The sequence below is a fragment of the Pristiophorus japonicus genome, chromosome 15 (genome assembly GCF_044704955.1).
Source record: "Pristiophorus japonicus isolate sPriJap1 chromosome 15, sPriJap1.hap1, whole genome shotgun sequence".
In the NCBI taxonomy this organism is placed as follows: Eukaryota; Metazoa; Chordata; class Chondrichthyes; family Pristiophoridae; genus Pristiophorus; species Pristiophorus japonicus.
In genome coordinates, this window is record NC_091991.1 from 133,746,842 (window position 1) to 133,766,427 (window position 19,586).

General features: G+C 40.8%; 1 protein-coding gene across 1 annotated transcript in view; it reads right to left on the bottom strand.

Moving 5' to 3' along the window:
* nomo (nodal modulator) overlaps positions 1-19,586 on the bottom strand; it is a 78,412-nt gene that overhangs the window by 19,788 nt on the left and 39,038 nt on the right. Inside the window, exons 14-21 of the mRNA XM_070900938.1 lie at positions 18,722-18,853; positions 18,482-18,618; positions 17,696-17,783; positions 11,976-12,039; positions 11,785-11,880; positions 8,542-8,751; positions 5,763-5,845; positions 3,399-3,555 (exon numbers count right to left, since the gene is read on the bottom strand). Coding sequence (XP_070757039.1) covers positions 3,399-3,555; positions 5,763-5,845; positions 8,542-8,751; positions 11,785-11,880; positions 11,976-12,039; positions 17,696-17,783; positions 18,482-18,618; positions 18,722-18,853 — 967 coding nt within the window. The remainder of the gene's footprint in view (positions 1-3,398; positions 3,556-5,762; positions 5,846-8,541; positions 8,752-11,784; positions 11,881-11,975; positions 12,040-17,695; positions 17,784-18,481; positions 18,619-18,721; positions 18,854-19,586) is intronic.

Below are 19,586 nucleotides of genomic sequence, written 5' to 3' on the forward strand. Positions count from 1 at the left end.
GCCCCCTAGTGTTGACTTCCCAACCAGCGAAAATAGTTTATTTCTATTTACCCTATCTGTTTCCCTTAATATCTTGAAAACATCGATCAAATCACCCTTTAACTGTCTAAATTCCAGGGAATACAATTCTAGTAATCTCTCAGAATTTAATTCTTGGAGTCCAGATATAATTCTGGTAAATCTACATTGCACTCCTTCCAAGGCCAATATAACCTTCGTAAGGTTCAATGCCCAGAACTGCTCATAGTACTCCAGGTGTGGTCTAATCAGGGTTTTGTACAGCTGCAGTACAACTTCTACCCCCTTATACAGGCGCATGTCCCGAATCCGGAATTCCGAAAACCGGAATTGTCTGAAAACCGGACATTACGGCGAGCGGACGATCGGCGAGGTCCAAAATCGGTCAAAACTCAAAATCCGGCAGATTCGATCCGCGGCTAGGTCCGAAATCCAGCAAAACCCGAAATCCGGCACGGATTCAGTCCCAAGGATTCCGGATTTCAGACTATTGATTTTCTTGTCTGAAATCCGGCAAAATCCAAAAACTGGCACGGACTCGGTCCCAAGAATTCCGGATTTCAGACATTGTACCTGTATTTTGGTCCTCTAGATATAAATATTAGCATTCCATTAGCTTTTTGATTATTTTCTGTACCTGTCTTTGACATTTCAATGATCTATATACATAGACCCCCAAGTCTCTTTGAACCTCTACAGTTTTTAGCTTTTCACCATTTAGAAAGTATCCTGTTCTATCCTTTTTAGGTCCAAAGTGGATGACCTCACATTTACCTACACTGAAATCCATTTGCTAGTTTTGCCCATTCACCTAATCTATTAATATCTTTGTAATTTTATGCTTCTATCTAGACTGCTTACAGTGTCTCAAACTTGGATATGTGGCTTTCTATCCTATCATCTGATTTCATTGTTAATAAATACGATGAAAAGTTGAGGCCCCAACACAGATCCTTGCGGGGCACCACTAGTCACATCCTGCCTATTACAGTACCTGCCATTATCCCTACTCTCTGTCTCCGCTGCTCAGCCAATTTTCCAACCGAGTCATTAATTTGTCTTCAATTCGATAGGCTTCAGCTTTATCAAAGTCTCTTATGAGGGACTTTACCAAATGCCTTCTGGAAGTCCATATAAATAACACCCATAGACCCTGTCCACTATTTTAGTCACTTCTTCAAAAAATTCAATTAGATTTGGCAGGCATGAACTATCTTTCACAAATCCATGCTGGCACTCTCTGATCAGCTGAAAATCAGCTGCTTGGTCACCCCATCCTCTAGTAACTTCCCGAGAAGAGATGCTACGCTAACTGGTCTATAATTTCCTGGTTTAGTTCTCTCACCTTTCTTAAATAGCGAAGTGATATGCACAATTTTCCAGTGTAAAGGAATGGTTCCTGGATTGAGAGAACTTTGGAAGATTATAGTTAGGGCATCTGCAATGTTCTCACCTACTTCCTTTAAAACCCTGGGATGGAAACCATCTGGCCCTGGGGATTTGTCATTCTTTGGTGCCATTATTTTCTTCATTATTGTTATTTTGCTTACATTAATTTTGGTGAGTCCCCATCCCTGATTCATAATTAATTCCCTTGGGATGTCTGGCAAGCTATCCTCTTCCTCAACTGTAAATACTGATGCAAAGTAATTATTGAACATGGCTGCCATTTCCTTACTTTCACCATTAGCAGTTTTCAAAGGGTCCCACATTGCTCCTGACCACCCTGAGAGGCTGAGGGCTGCACCCAGGCTCTCCGATGACTCCCTCCATGTGCTTGTGGAGGGAATCAGAGCATGCAGGGAAGTCCTGTTCCCTTCCAACAGACCTCACCAAGAGACCAAAACAGCCTGGTTGCAGATTGCAGAGGAGGTCACAAGCAGGGATGTGGTCAGAAGGACCTGGGTGCAGTGCCACAAACGTTTCAATGATCTCATTAGATCAGGAAACGTTAGAACAAAGCCACATTCACCTTCATCCTGCTGTGCCTCTCATCACATCCCCTTCACTCTGCCTTCCCCACCTGACTCCTGCACATCCTTACTCACACCAACATACCTTTCAACTCCACCCATCCTTCTCTCTATCTTCATTATCACATCACCATCTGATTCGCCATCCCTCACACTCGCCCTCATCCTATTGCAATCATATCAATTAACAACACGCAAGGGTAGTTACTTGGATGTTTTATCCAATGTTTATGTAAAGTTTCTATTAATGTGCTGTCAAACATAAAAATCTTTATTTTCAGCACTTTCCGGTCTTGGACAGGTTAGTGTGCACCTTCGGAAGTGGCTGAGTGAGTTGCAGTGAATGGTGAGACATAATGGTAGCCCTCGCAATGGTGATGAGTGTGAAAGGAATGGCTTAATCATAGTAGGGATGCTTTATGGTGTTGGTGTGGTGCCAACCTGGCGCATCATGTGGCAGCCATATGGGTGTACAGTGTAAAGTTAACTAAATCTGGCCATGATGAGGCCCTCCCTGGCCTCCCAGGCAGCAATGTGCTCAGGCGCTGATGCCTCTGTCCTGTGCATCAGGTGACTGCGGAGAAGGTTGGTGCTGTTGTTGGTGTTGCCGGTGTGCCTGTTGTTGGGGCTCATTGTGGTCCGATTCTGAGGACCAAGGTGAGACAGTATAAACAGCACCCATGTTCATGAACCAGATAGCAGGTGAAGTACAGATGACAGAAGCATTCTGTCAATGGTGAGAGAGTTATTCCAATGAGGTGAGACTGGATGGAGACTTTGCTGGAAACACTTGCAGCCTGCAGAATATGTGCTGGGAATGGACTGGGTAACAGCTCCTGCCTGAGGAAAATGATCATCTGTCAGGTGGGGGCTTTTGCTGTACATTTGATGCTGTCAAGTAAACAGCTGGAGCAATGGCCATGCAACTCCCTCCTCAGGTTGACAGACGTGCTTCCTGAGCTGCGGGAACTCCGTGGCTGTGCAATTAAATTTCTTTAAGTTTTAAAAGCCCATTAAGGATCTGACAACTAGCTGTTAATCATCTCAATTGGGTCGCCTGTTGCAGCTGATCGGGTTGGCTCCGCGATGACAAGCACTCCTGGGGGAAAAACGCATGGGGGCGAGATGACAGCGGGGAATAACAACTGTCCCACCCGACCCCGATCGTGCCTGCAACCACCATGGAAAATTCCGGCCTTAGTAACTGTTTCCGGGCTGGATCAGAAGTAGGTACAACTCAATTTTCTTCACAAACCCACCAAATTCTCACAGAAAACTGAACCATGGGATATTACCAAATGAGATGGAGCAAAAAAATCTTCTATTTTACGGCAGCACCAGAGATCAAGTGAACTCCAACTTTATTAAATTACCATATTGAAACGTCCATCAAATTTTTTTGCTTACCTGTAGGACCCCTCCTCGTTAGTGAACACAGTGATCAATGGTGTGGAGGTTTTCTCGTTGATGATAATCTCAACACCCTCCAATGCTGGGTGTATCAATCCCTCTAGAAATAGCCCGGCTTTTCCCTGAATCTCGATTAGCCTTCCTGGACAACTATCTGCAACAAAATGGTATCCTTTAATGTGGCAGCAAGACAGTTAAAATGCTTAATATAAAATGCTTTGCACTCTGTTGTGCAAAGACAATTCAAAAACACCGTGACAAACTGCAAACAAACATATTTACCAAGTTTATACAAAAAAAAACTATTTTTTCACACTCTGATGGTTGAATGTAGTGTGTAGTTTTTGTTAAAGAAGCCAAGTACCCAATTAGTTTCCTCATTTAGATAATTAAATACGCTGCACATCGAACCAAAAGTTACAAGATATTTCTAGAAAAGTCGAAACAATTCAGGTCACCATATTATTACAGCAGCCCCATTAATAATTCTGAGAATTAATCAAGTCAGAGTCAAGTACTACATGCAGATAGGAATTATATAAAACAGTAAACACAATTAGTCGGGTCAAAATGATTCCATTAACAGCATGAACTGAACATACTTGGAATGTATCAAATATCTTTCTATGCTTCATCCTGAAACATTTCTATTTAATGTTTCCAATATACATGCAGTATGCAAATTTAATTCTAATGCAGAAAATGATTACAATAGCTGATCATTAATACATGAAGTAGTTCTGTGCTGATAATAAAGCTGAAAGGCCTGGGAATTTTTTTAATTGCATAAATTGTAGGAAGAAAAGTCTCACAGGAGTATACTTAACAGAGCAACTTACATAAACAAGGCATCCCAGCAATAACTTTTGCACACACATTACCAGTTGCAACTGTGATTTATCTGATGTACAAAATTATTGCAGTCATAGACTTGACTGAAAAGTAAAGTTTCCTCCCAAATGTGACCGATGCTGTCCGTATCACCCCAGGGAAGTTATGTGACTAATCTTGACTTATCCTCTAATTTTACCAACCGTTGCTCTGGGGAAGTGTTTCAATAAAAAAAATTGTCCTTACTTAAAAATTACAAGTGTAACATAAAGGCCCTGAGCTTTAGGTTAATACAAATCTTAACTTTCTAATCAATTACTTCTAATCCTTCCACTGAACTAAAATAAATCCATTGCTTCAGGTAATATTTCTTGTCCCATCAGCATTTAAAAAGTGAGCATTTTTCCTTACTAGAACTTTATGTGCCTTGAATTTTGTCTAAAATACTACACGAGCCATTATTCAAAATACCATTATAATGATGAAACTTATTCAAAAAGTTGCATGAAATTAACTAGAACAGGACTGTCCAAACTAATGCATGCGAGAGTCATTTCCAGCCCATGAACCTTGGCAACCCAGCCCTCGAACTCAAGGCATCTCAAGTCCATTTGCATTCATATTTTTTTTGCTGGTTTATTACATTTGAAATTTGCAGTCTTGGAGTTTTGAAAAGAGCTGCTCCCTGCATGTTAGATAAATACTAAATCAGAACAGCAAAATCTGTTTCTAGTTGGATGCAAATTAACAGGCATACTGATTTAAACCTGATGTGCACCTACACAGCCAATGAAGATAAAAAGCTTTGACAGCAAACTAGAATTATATTATGCTGCCTGTCATTTAGAGATGCTGTTGTATATGCTGACTTTAATTCATTCCAATTCAAAAGAGAATTTCCCAAAAATGACTGCTGATTTATTCTAGTCGTCAGATACATATCTTTGTAATGTTCATAACTTATAGGTTTCATTTTTATCTCTGGTTATTGAAATTATAAATGTCCTGTTCATTACCCTTAATGTTGCCTTCCTCTGTCAGTTTGGGAGGGGGCAGGTGATCTGGCCCACAGATTTCTCTAAAGGTAAAGGATGATGCTTTTCCAGCAGTTTCGCTTACTCCACCCCCTCACCTCTCTAAAGTGATGGAGCACATTTAAAGCACTATATTCAACTTAGCAGCTGATCTCAGAACTGACAAATATCAGCAATGAAGGCTTACAATTCCAAATTTTGAGCGCAGACATGTAAATTCATTCTGCTGCTAAATATGCCAGGCTCCCAGCAGATTTTTTAAATCAATTCTTGGGATTGGCAAAAATGTTGGGCTATGCAGAGCTTTTTTTACATCCTGAGACTGGAAAATGGCGATCATATTCACAACACTGCAGGAACCGAATGATTAACATGCCTTTAGTAATTAACATGAGCATTCAAAATTATTGAGTGAAGTAAATGAGTTTAAAACATTAAAAACCGCACAATCTTTTGATCTGTAGTGTTTAAGTCTTCAAGCTAAGTAAAAAGTTACCTCCAGTAATGATAGCCTCCACTGATGGAGGGTAGAAGAGAAGTTCCTTTGATGAGGGTGTGACTGCAATCTTTTCTCCAGCTCTACCAGAGAAGGCAAAACAATATGATCAGGATAAGTATGGCTAACAAAAACCCATCTATCAAAAGCATCTATACATCTAAAATAATGTGGATTAAGCATGGAAACTCGGGTGATATTTAGTACTGTAAAACTTAGCTGCTAAACAAGTGAGAATAGTAAAATTAATTTTAGAAAATTAAAACACTGCAGAGAAAATATAATGAGACACAAATTTTTAAAAGTAAAAGCTAAACATGATCAAAATCTGGTTTAAATGCATTTCTAACCAGGTTAATCAAGAGGATTAGTGTTCAACAGTACAAAGAGGAATCATCATCATAGGCAGTCCCCCGGAATCGAGGATGACTTGCTTCCATATTAAAAATATGAGTTCTCAGGTGACTGAAGAGTCCAATGCGGAACCTACATTCTCTGTCACAGTTGGGGAAAACGGTGGTTGAAGGAACAGGTGGGTGGGATGCCTGGGTTGCCACATGTTCCTTCCACTGTCAACGCTTGGCTTCAGCTTGTTCTCTGCGAAGTGAGTCGAGGTGTTCAGTGCCTTCCCAGATGCTTTTCCTACATGTTGGGCGGTCCTGCGCCAGGGATTCCCAGGTGTCAGTGAGGATGTTACATTTTTTCAAGGAGGCTTTGGGGATATCCTTGAAGTGTTTCCTCTGCCCACCTGGGGCTTGCTTGCTGTGTTGGAGCTCCGAGTAGAGTGCTTGTTTTGGGAGTCTCATGTCAGGCAAGCGGGCAATGTGGCCCGTCCAGCGGAGCTGATCGAGTGTGGTCAGTGCTTCAACGCTGGGGATATTGGCCTGAGCGAGGACGCAGACGTTGGTGCGCCTATCCTGCCAATGGATTTGCAGGATCTTGAGGAGGCAGCATTGCTGGTACTTCTCCAGTGTTTTGAGGTACCTGCTGTACGTAGTCCATGTCTCTAAGCCATATAGGAGGGCGGGTATCACTATTGCTCTGTAGACCATGAGCTTGGTGCCGGGTGTGAGGTCCTAGTATTCAAACACGCTCTTCCTCAGGTGATCGAAGGTTGCACTGGCACACTAAAGGAGTATTGAACCTCATCGTCGATGTCTGCCCTTGTTGACAGTATGCTCCCGAGGTATGGAAAATGGTCCACGTTGTCCAAGGCCTCGTCGTGGATTTTGATAACCGGGAGATAGTGTTGTATGGCGAGGGCAGGTTGGTAGAAGACCTTTGTCTTACGGATGTTTAGTGTAATGCCCCTGCTCTCGTACGCCTCGGTGAAGGTGTTGACAATGGCTTGGAGTTCGGCCTCCAAGTGTGCGCAGGCGCAGGCATCGTCTGCGTACTGTGGTTCGATGATAGAGGATGGGACGACCTTGGATCTGGCCTGGAGGCGGCGGAGGTTGAACAGATTCACGTTTGTCCTTTAATTTAGCTCCACTCCAGCGGGAAGCTTGCCAGGGTGAGATGGAGCACTGCAGCAAGGAAGATCGAGAAGAGGGTTGGTGTAATGACACAGCCTTGCTTGACCCTAGTCCGAACGTGGATTGGGTCTGTGGTGGATCCGTTCGTCAGGATCACCGCTTGCAGCAGGCAGAAAATGGTGACAAACTTTTGAGGGCAGCCAAATCTGAGGAGGATGCTCCATAATCGCTCACGGTGGACAGTGTCGAAGGCTTTTGTGAGGTCGAAGGCAGCCATGTACAGGGGTTGGTGCTGCTCACTGCATTTCTCTTGTATCCGCCGCGTGGTGAAGATCATGTCCATTGTGCTCCTTAGTGGGCGGAATCAGCATTGCGACTCTGGGACAAAGAGGAATAGTGCCAAAACAAATCCCCTCTACAGGACATAGAAATGTGGAGAGGATATAGAGACGTATTCACAAACCTAACTCCCACCATCAACACTTTTTGCAACATTATAGCAAAATAGTCTATAAAATCAGATTTTCATGTATGTTCCTTACCATTGAGACACTAATCAAAAAGATAGCCTCCTTTCTAACCATATAGACTATATCAAACATAACTTTATTGAAAAAATTTAAATTTGTTTTACAAAACAATTAAAATGCATTGTACAGCAGGACTAAGGAGCCAAGAAAGTAATGAGAAAATCCCTCATCAAATTTGGTGAATGTGACAAATGTTTTGAAGCTCCTGCAGCAAACAAGCCTTTGATCAAGCAGAGAATATTTATAGACATGCTGTCATTATTAGCTCTCTTGTTTTGAAAGCAATCCATAAGCAAAAAGGTAATTTTCCAATTCTGGAGAAAACCCAAAAACGCGTTTTACTTTATAGACTGTTTCTTACAGGCACCTTAATAGAGTTGAGTCTAATGAATGGAAGACATCTAAGGGATTTGGTTAAAATCTGAAAAGATGTTTTTCTTAATAAAGTGACAAAATGGTGCTCATGAATCACAGCATAACATAAAGCATCCCATTTTTAGTGGCGTGGGAAGAATTAATGTCTGCAACATGTACTGTAAAAAGGATCCCTAAGTCATTGCAAGTCACTATTCTTAAAAGGGAGACAGTAATCAGGTGACTTTCTTGCTCAATTTCACATTTTCAATTATAAAACATCAAATATAACACCTTTTCTCTTTTCTAGTGCTTTAAATAGCTGTAGCTAATCTACAAAAAAATACGAAATAACATGCTTATACATTTACACTGCTTCTCTTCAGCAATCGTGGATCATTAATTACCATGTAGCCCTACCTTGCCCAGTATGAAAATTCATAAACAAAAGGTCCCTCAAGCTCCTCCACAATTTCCTGGGCAGGAGGCTCTCTCTCCACTTCCTTTTGGCCCTTCTTTTCACGCTCTAGTCTACGCGCCTCTATTTCTGCCAGCTGCTGTCCCTGTCGCTGTTCCTGAAGTGACTTCAGAGGTCCTAAGACTAAAGCAGGTTCACTATCAATAGAAGACCTAGGGAAGGGAAGGAAGAAGCACAATGAAGTAAATAGAAAATATCAGCAATTAAAATGATGTCAAAGCAGCGCCACGTTTACTGAGCCCCAGCATACCATAACTCTGGGTTCACTGATTAATATCTCCAGAGGTTTTGATACTCCCAAAGACTTCCCCACTCACCAGCACTTAAACTTTAATCAGGAGCACATGTGAGGAATGCCTCCAGTCAAGTGGATAGAGCTTCACCCCGTCTCTGCCCATTTGACTGAAGGATGTTACAAACTAGTACAGTAAACAGCTGGTCTTACAGTCAAGATGTGCACGCAGTGCTCGTTTGCACAACTTAAAATTAGTCTGAATTAAAAGACAAAAGAACATAAGAATTAGGAACAGGAGTAGGCCATCTAGCCCCTCGAGCCTGCTCCGCCATTCAACAAGATCATGGCTGATCTGGCCGAGGACTCAGCTCCACTTACCCGCCCGCTCCCCATAACCCTTAATTCCCTTATTGGTTAAAAATCTATCTATCTGTGACTTGAATACATTCAATGAGCTAGCCTCAACTGCTTCCTTGGGCAGAGAATTCCACAGATTCACAACCCTCTGGGAGAAGAAATTCCTTCTCAACTCAGTTTTAAATTGGCTCCCCCGTATTTTGAGGCTGTGCCCCCTAGTTCTAGTCTCCCTGACCAGTGGAAACAACCTCTCTGCCTCTATCTTGTCTATCCCTTTCATTATTTTAAATGTTTCTATAAGATCACCCCTCATCCTTCTGAACTCCAACGAGTAAAGACCCCAGTCTACTCAATCTATCATCACAAGGTAACCCCCTCATCTCCGGAGTCAGCCTCGTGAATCGTCTTTGTACCCCCTCCGAAGCTAGTATATCCTTCCTTAAGTAAGGTGACCAAAACTGCACGCAGTACTCCAGGTGCGGCCTCACCAATACTCTATACAGTTGCAGAAGGACCTCCCTGCTTTTGTACTCCATCCCTCTCGCAATGAAGGCCAACATTCTATTCGCCTTCCTGATTACCTGCTGCACCTGCAAACTAACTTTTTGAGATTCATGCACAAGGACCCCCAGGTCCCTCTGCACCGCAGCATGTTGTAATTTCTCCCCATTCAAATAATATTCCCTTTTTCCTGTTTCTTTTCCCAAGATGGATGACCTCACACTTTCCGACATTGTATTCCATCTGCCAAACCTTAGCCCATTCGCTTAACCTATCTAAATCTCTTTGCAGCCTCTCTGTGTCCTCTACACAACCCGCTTTCCCACTAATCTTTGTGTCATCTGCAAATTTTGTTACACTACACTCTGTCCCCTCTTCCAGGTCATCTATGTATATTAATACCTGTATATTAAGACCTGTTAACAGAGTGCATGTTGACTGCAAGATCATGTGGTAGCTTCCTTCACCATCAGGTAGAGTAAGTGGCACAACACCAGCAGTCAGACATGCTCCTGATTAAAATTAATGTCAGTGTTTGGAGAATCGGGTCGGAGAAGCCTTGAGGAGCATGGTGACTCAAGGAGGGGTTGATACCCTTCACCCACACTTGCTGCACCACTGACAGACACATTTTTGGTCTACTGCTTCAACAAGGTAGGCTGACTACTTCTTGTTAATGGAACTATACAATGTGCATTAGCAATCGCCACCAACTCAAATATATTACTTATCTGTGAATGCATTTTTGAAATGCTAATTTCCAATTCTAATATTCCAAAGCAGTTTGTAAATCATAAAAATTAACCCACATGAAACTAAAATTGATGATTCAAAAACTCCTGCTCAGCAAAAACTTTACACACAGTACAAGTCCTGGTAGCTATTCACCTTGCTTAATGAAACTAGCTTCTAGGATATCAAAGTTAATATATGATCAGTGGAAATTGCGCACATCGGGTAACATTTTTCCTCAGCGGTGCTATCCACAGTGGAAATAGTACAAAGGCTTAGTGCTTTCCAACAGAGCTTGTACTGGACTCCTGCAAAAAGGCACATGTGCTCCATGGGCTTCCAAGCTTCACATCACTGAAACTACAGCAAAATCTTCAAAGCATGGTAAGGTTTGCTGCCTAAAATTCTGCCAAGATGTCTTCATTTTTGAAGGCTCTTTATAACTACATTATGCCTGCTTAATAATTTAGTTAGTAGTCATGCAGACAAGCACAGACATAACTCTAAGCATCTCTTAGCCATTAGTCTGGTAAAGGTTACACATCAGAAACATCATAACCTGTCTTTTTTCTTTATGGACGCTTTATAACCGGCTGTGTATTTCCAGCATCTTGTTTTTATTTCTAAACATATGCATTTTTAAAAAGAAGCCACAGTCACTCACTGCACTGATTGGAATACCACTAAAGCATGATGATATTGAGGTGAAAAACGTGAATCACAGAAGAGAGAATTTCCTTTCTGGTATTTCACTGATAAACCTATGGATTAGATATTTGCAATTCAGAATTACCGTATCAATTGCTGTGGAATTTTAAAAAATATATTCAATCTCAGCATGTGGGTGTCGCTGACAAGGCCAGCATTTATTGCCCATCCTTAATTGCCCTTGTGAAGGCGATTGTACTGCTGTAGTCCTTGTGGTGAAGATACTCACACAATGCTGTTAGGTAGAGAATTCCAGAATTTTGACCCAGCAACAATGCAAATTCTCAGCTCAAACACACCAAAAATGTCTAAATGCCAAGTCCATATAAAATGCCAATTCTACTCTCCCCTTTTGAGCTTCTGTACTGACTATATCCTGAACATTCTTCCTTTAAAGTTTCATTTATTTTAATTATTCGATGTTTATGTACAGTTTCAATATGTTTATAGATCTGAGGTACATACAAATTGGCCAGATATGGGAAAAGATTGCACATTTAGCTATGTATAACTGCAATGTAATGAGAAGTCTCATAACCGACATGGTGTAAAATATTCATTATTACTCTTTCCAATGTAAAAAAATTAATTTTCTAATGCAAGAGTTAGTACAGCATATAGCTTGACAAGACTTGACGTTGGTTGCTCTTACCTGATGGTAACTGTGACATCCATCAATTTATCTGTCACAATAGCACCAAGTGCATGATGTCGGGTCGCTGTCAAGGTTAGAATGGTGGGTGCCGCTCTGATAAATAAATAGAATGACATTCTTGAGATTTAATGCAACAGCTCATTAATGATTTGATTTTGCATAAGAAATAAAGAGGCTTAAATGCTTACGTGTCATAGATGTAGAACTCATGTTCAAATTGATGGCAGGAACGAGGAGTCACTTTATAAACACCTGATGACAGAAACAAATATATATTTTTTAAATTAGAGGCTCTCCCATTCCTCACAGTGAGTTAAAGGGCACGCTATTTTATAAACAACAGGGTTGTAACATCTAATGTATTATCAGGGTGAACGATTAACCGTGACCGAATAAATACCAAACTGGAGATAAATGTCTTGCACATAGCAGCACGGAGTAGGGTGTTGGGAGGAAAGGTCTTGGGATTTGGCTGAACTAGACTGGAGGGCCTGAAGGTTTGTTGCACATGAAGGGATGGGTTCCTGGGGTTTGACAGAAATTAGGAATGCAGGAAAGAAGCTTGTAAGAGATTGTCCTGAAGGTTGGTTCTCAGTAAGTACATTGGTGTTTATTGGCTGCTTTAATAAAGAAATTGCATACATAAATAACCCATAAAACATAGTTTTTTTCAACAATTACCTTCTAAAACATTCAAAAGTCCATGTTTTATGCTCTTTCCACACGTGTGGATGTGGGGAGAAATGCTGCATAAACAAAATAAAGCATGAGCTAATCACTCTCCTCTACATTTCTCCTGGAGCCCTGAAGTTAAACAAAGCATTTTGAATACTTCTCTTGTGAAATTTTACCTCAACAAAGCTTGTAAAATTTAGTGCAGTACAGACAGAGTGCTGCATTGTTGGAGGTTTCGGCTTTCAGATGAGATGTTAAACCGAGGCCCAGTCTGGACATAAAAGATTCCATGCCACTATTCATAGAGGAGCAGGAGTGTTCTTCCAGTATCCTGCCAACTTTTATCACTCAACCAACATAATTAAAAACAGATTATCTGGCCATTGTCTCATTGAAAATTGTGGAACCTTGCTGTGTGCAAATTGGCTGCTGTATTTACCTACATTATAACAGTGGCTACATTTCAAAGTACTTCATTGGCTATAAAACATTTTGGGACATCCTGCAATCATGAAAGGCACTATATAAATGCAAGTTATTTCTAAAATTACTTTCCCATTTATTTTCAAATTGTTTGGGAAAAATAAACATAAATACTTCTATATGCTGAGGAAAGACACACCTCCAGTTGCATAGACGTATACTGTGAGATTCCTACATTATAGACTGTGGCTTTCTTGGTAAATACAGTACAGGTGTAAATGTAACTTCAGTCAGCTGACTGAGTGAATGATAGCTCGGAGAAGAATATCAACTCCAAGCCTGGTTTTTTGACAGGCTGTAGCCGTCAAATAAAAACATTAATAAAAAGGTACTCAAAAAAACAATTGCACATCTAAATTGAATCATGTTATTTGAAATAGGTTATTTTTTATGCTGTGTTAGAAACCTTATTTTGAGCCTTGGAGAACTGAAATTCAGAGATAGAAATGGCAGATAAATTGTGATTTTTAGAAAGCACATTGAGTGATTCGATTTGTTTGCCTTCGCCCTTCTAAGAAATGTGCATGTACGCCAATCAGCTGTAAGAAATGAGCTGGAACAAATTTGTATTGCAATCAAAGGATTACAATAGAAGTAATTTGCCCAGAATAAAATATAAACAGAAGTGAAAAGAAGTCATTGCACATCAAAGCTCAAAAATAAAAACACCAACATATTCTTTTAATAAGACAAAGCAATTTTTCATATTTTGTGTTTTGTGAATTACAAGTAATGCCATAACTTCGATACCATGAGATAATGCTTATATTACTGTACTCAGCTTTTAAATTTGTTTCCAATTATGACTTATTAGCAACAGCATTTTGCAAGATCTACTACACAACACAATCTTCTTCATGGTCCATCTCTATGGCATTGGCTTTGTGTGGTTCCTCTCCTACCTGTCACAACAAAGCGAGCGAGTCTCCAGCAATTACTTCTCTGGCCCTATATAGCCAACTTTGGAGTTTCCTAAGAATTCATCTTTAGCCCCCTCCTCTCCCTCATCTATATGCTGTTCTTCAACAAGCTAATCCCCACATGCATCAGCTTCCATATGAATGCTTCCTGTGCTGCAAACTACCATTCACGTCCCTCAACCACGTCAGTGCAGACAGACTGCTTGTTTGACTGTTGTGAATGAGTCTAAATTTCCTCCAATTCAACACTGGGAAAACCAAAGTCATCATTTTCAGCCCCCACCAAAAACACCATACCACAGACCCCATCCCTCTCCTCCAGGTTGCTCACTTAGACTGTACACTACCTCAGCATTGTGTTTATACACTGCTGAGCTTCAAATCCCATATACCATCCATTACCAACACCACTCATTGTGATCTCTACAACATTTCCGTCATCCTTACCTTACTCGCACTAATGCTGAAGCCCTTAACCATGCCTTAATTTCAAGACTCAGTCTCTTTAATGATGTCCTTGCAGCCTCCCAACATTTACCTCCCACTCCAATTATCCAATACTCTGATGCCCATGTCCTGATCCATGCTAAGCTCTGCTCTCACATCACCCCCTCCTCTCTGACCTACATTGGCTCCTGCTCCTAAATTCATCCAATTTAAAATTCTTATCCCCCTCTACAAATCGCTTACATCACTTTCCATGCTCTCCAGTGCTTGGACTCTGGCCTCTTGTGTCTCTCTCCCCACCCCCTCTACTCCACTATTGGTGGGACGGCCTTCAACCATTTTGGTTCTACATTCTCCTCAGAATTCTGTGCTTCCCACCTTTGAAGCCTTCTCAAAACGAATCACTTTAACCAAGCTTTGGTGGCCTCTCCTAACGATCCCTCAATGTGTTTTCCTTATCCTCTGTGAAGTACGATATTATAGTTATTACTAAGACATGGCTGAAAGAAGGGCAGGTATGGCAGCTCAACATTCCTGGTTACAGGGTTTTCAGACGGGATAGAGAGCGAGCAAAAAAGGGGTTTTGGTGGGGGGTCACAGTATTAATTAAATAAACAATTACAACTGTGAGAAGGGATGATATGTTAAAGGGGTCATCAAACGAGGCCATATGGGTTGAACTGAAGAACAAAAAAGGGGCAATCACACTACTGGGAGTGTACTATAGACCCCCAAACAATCAGAGGGAGATAGAAGAACAAATATGTGGGCAAATTGCTGTGAAGTGCAAAAACTATAGAGCTGTAATAGTGGGGGATTTCAACTACCCTAATATTAACTGGGAAAAAAGTTGTGTGAATGGTACAGAGGGTGCGGAATTCCTAAAATGCATTCAGGAGAACTTCTTTGGCCAGTACGTAACAAGCCCAACAAGGGAAGGGGTGGTTCTGGACTTGGTTTGGGGAAATTAAGAGGGGCAGGTGGAAGGGATATCAATGGGAGAATAATTTGGTGCTAGTGATCATAATTCAGTAAGATTTAGGGTAGTTATGGAGAAGGACAAAGGTGGACCAGGAAAAAGAGTTCTCAATTGGGGTAAAGCCAATTTTGCTGAGCTGAAATGGGATTTGGCCAAAGTGGACTGGAAATGGCTACTTGATGGTAAATCAGTGTCAGAGCAGTGGGAGGCATTCAAGGAGGAGATCCTGAGAATACAGAACAAGTATGTTCCCTTAAAAAAAGAGTGGGGCTAACAAATCTAGAGCCGCCTGGATGTCAAGAAACATACAGGGTAAGATAAAGAATAAAAGGAAAGCTTACGACAGATACAGAGAACTCAATACTGCAGAAACTCTAGAGAAATGTAAGAAGTGTAGGGGTGCAATTAAAAGAGATATCAGCAAAGAGAGCGCATGAAAGAATGTTGGCAAGTAAAATCAGGGAAAACACAAAGATGTTTTATAAATACATTAAGAGCAAGGGGATAACTAGAGACCATAAAGGAAATTTGTGTGTGGAGCCAGAAGATGTGGGAATGGTTCTTAATGAATACTTTGCATCTGTTTTCACAAATGAGAGGGGCGATGCAGACTTTGCAATGATGGAGGGGGAGTGTGAAATATTAGACAAGATAAACATAGTGAGAGAGGAAGTATCAAGGGGCTTAGCAGCTTTGAAAGTGGATAAATCCCTAGGCCCAGATGCAATGTATCCCAGGCTGTTAAGTGAAGCAAAAGAGGAAATAGCAGAGGCTCTGACCATCATTTTCCAATCCTCTCTGGCTACAGGTGTGGTGCCAGAGAACTGGATGACTGCTTATGTTATACCTTTGTTTAAAAAGGGAGAAAGGGATAGACCAAGTAATTACAGGCCAGTCAGCCTAACCTCAGTGGTGGGAAAATTATTGGAAAAAATCCCGAGGGATAGGATAAATCTTCATTTGGAAAGACATGGATTAATTAACAACAGTCAGCATGGATTTGTTATGGGAAGGTCATGTCTGACTAACTTGATTGAATTTTTTGAGGAGGTAACCTGGAGGGTTGATGAGGGCAGTGCGTATGATGTAGTGTATATGGATTTTAGCAATGCTTTTGATATTCCACATGGCAGATTGGTCACGAAAGTAAAAGCCCATGGGATCCAGGGCAAGTTGGATCCAAAATTGGCTCAGAGGCAGGACGCAAAGGGTAACGGTTGATGGGTGTTTTTGTGAATGGAAAGCTGTATCCAGTGGGGTTCCGCAGGGCTCAGTGCTGATCCCTTGCTTTTTGTGGTATATATCAATGACTTGGACTTGCATGTTGGAGGTATGATTTTGAAGATGACACTAAAATAAGCTATGTGGTTGATAATGTAGAGGAAAACTGCGGACTGCAGGAACATATCAATGTGTTAGTCAAATGGACAAAACAGTAGCAAATGGAATTCAATCCAGATAAGTGTGAGCTAATGCACTTGGGGAGGTCTAACAAGGCAAGGGAATGCACATTAAATGGTACGACACTGAAAGGACCTTGGAGTACAGGTTCACAGAAACCTGAAGGTAGCAGGCCAGGGAGAGAAGGTGGTTAAGAAGGCATATGGAATACTTGCCTTTATAAGTCGAGATATGGAATACAAGAGCAATGAGGCTATGCTTGAACTGTATAAAACACTGGTTAGGCTGCAGCTGGAGGACTGTGTGCAGTTCTGGTCACACATTACAGGGAAGATGTGATTGCACTGGAAAGGGTGCAGAGGAGATTTACAAGAATGTTGCCTGGACTGGAGAATTTTGGCTATGAGGAAAGGTTGGAGATGCTGGGTCTGTTTTCTTTGGAACAGAGGAGACCGAGTGAGATGTATAAAATTGAGGGACTTGGATAGAGTGGATAGGAAGGACCGGTTTCCCTTGACAGAGGGGTCAACAACCAGGGGACATGGATTTAAAGTAATTGGGGAGAGGTTTAGAGGAGATATGAGAGGAAATTTCTTCACCCAGAGGGTGGTGGGGGTCTGGAACTCACTGCCTGAAAAGGTGGTAGAGCAGAAACCCTCACCACATTTTAAAAATACTTGGATGTGCACTTGAAGTACCGTAACCTACAGGGCTACGGACCAAGAGAGCTGGAAGGTGGGATTAGGCTGGATAGCTCTTGGTTGGCCAGCGCGGACATGATGGGCCAAAATGGCCTCCTTCCATGCTGTAAATTTCTATGATTCTAAGTACCTTGGAACATTTTTCTATGTAAAAGGGGTAATTCAAATGCCTATTGCTGTTGTAATGGTTTCAGTATAAATGTTGCAATAATGCAGCAATAGGGGTGGAGAAAAGATTTGAAAGGTGTATTTTGAGTTCTGAGCCAAGGACTAACCACACAAACTTCACCAAGATTTCATACCTGGTTTAGAGAGACAAAATCTGTTCACTCCTTTCGTGAGGTTATATACACCAACATTCTCTGGGCCACTTCCATCTTGATAAAATTCCTGAAAGGCAGACAGAACGAAGAGCAACCTTAAGCATATGATGAAAGATAATTTGATGTGCTGTCTCTAATACCGCACTGTGCTACAACTAAGGCAAAATCCAGCTAACACAATGCTTCTGAAGTGACATTCTTATATATTTTAATCAGTTCATACATACTCTCAATGAATATATTAACTATATAAGCATGAAATTTATGAAAACATCTCTCACTGCTTTGCGGTTTTGTTTTTCCAATTAACCTGTTTTAATGAGGTACAAAGGAAAAGAAGCATTTACTAACTGATAAATTAGCATCGAGATACTATAACAAAAACAAGCCTGGTCTTAATCTATTTGTCTTTCTAAAATACAAATATTCAAAGCTTTATTCAAGACATTTGGATTTTAACTGAAACAAGGTCAGTTTAAAGGAGAAAGCAATACAATTCTGTTGTAATACAATCAAGCATAGAATGGAAGAGAATAGCCAAGGATGACCAACATCACTAAGCTGCCATTATCACACTGATGCTGAGAGTGAGTAGGACATGTTCTACAATCATGATAAATCAGAAAGATGGAATTTACATGATTACAGGAAGTAACTGTGCAGAAAGCCATTATAAATATAACAGCATTTACACTGTAAAGCTCAATGAAGAGCAGACACAAGTATTGATAATTAAGACCATTCAATGCATTAAGTTTCTCTTACCAATGTTATTGCATGCGAGAGAGAGCATCGGAGCATGTAACCTGTCTGTTTGAACTCTATGCCAGTCAAATCTTGATCCACAACCTCCAGCTCAAATGATCGGTTTTTCCAGCACCATTCTTCATGGACAATGTTCACTGCAAAAAATTCACAGCATTGGCAATCCTATTCCCTTGATGGAATTAGGTGCTTATTAACACCCGTAAAGAAATAAATGCACATCATGCACAAAATTCTTACCTTTGTATTTACCAGGCAAAATATCATTAAAAGTGAATAGCACGGAGTCAACACTTCCTGAGAGGTGCACGCTTTGTTTGTCGCCATGACGACTCAAAGGTTGAAGGGTCACAGTGAGATCACCGCAAGAATCTTAATGAAAAACAGAGACTAACTCAATTTTAAAAAATCACAAAGCATAAATTGTTTTTTGTTCACATCTAATGTTGAATATCCAGTTAATCCATTCGAAAAGCACAACAGACCATTAAATAAGATTCACAAAGATTAAACCCAAATCCAGACACAAAGGTCCCACAACAGAATCTGGAGCAGAACTGAACTATAATTTATCAGACCGAGATCCCAAGGATATCTGTAAGACTCTATATAAGCTCATCATCCATTACTCTGTATCATGTACTCTGCACACTATGCCAGTACTGTATCATGTGTGACTGTATGCGGCAACTGAGAAAATTGCAATTCTTTTTTGAAGTACAAAATCAGGAATCACTTATTTACTCTCAGAAATCCTTAAAAAAAAACAAGTAAAATAAAACTGCATATTTAAAAAAGAAATATGTAAATGTAGGCATTTGCACTGCTTGCTGGGCTCCTGTTTCACAATACCAGGCTACCCTCGTTTAGAATCTTACTGCCATGTAGCAAAATGGTGAAATTAGAGAATATTTTCTCATCCTCAAAGGATTAAATGATCTCTACGAAACATCCTCGTGTTATCGAGAGGTAGTAAGGCACATTAGAGATGAACAGTTGTGATTTGGGTCATTTCTGAAAATGTATTTTTGGGCAAATTTTTGATGTTTCTGAATCATTGCTATGTTGCCAGCAGCATTACTTTACAACATGTTTGAGAATTCAC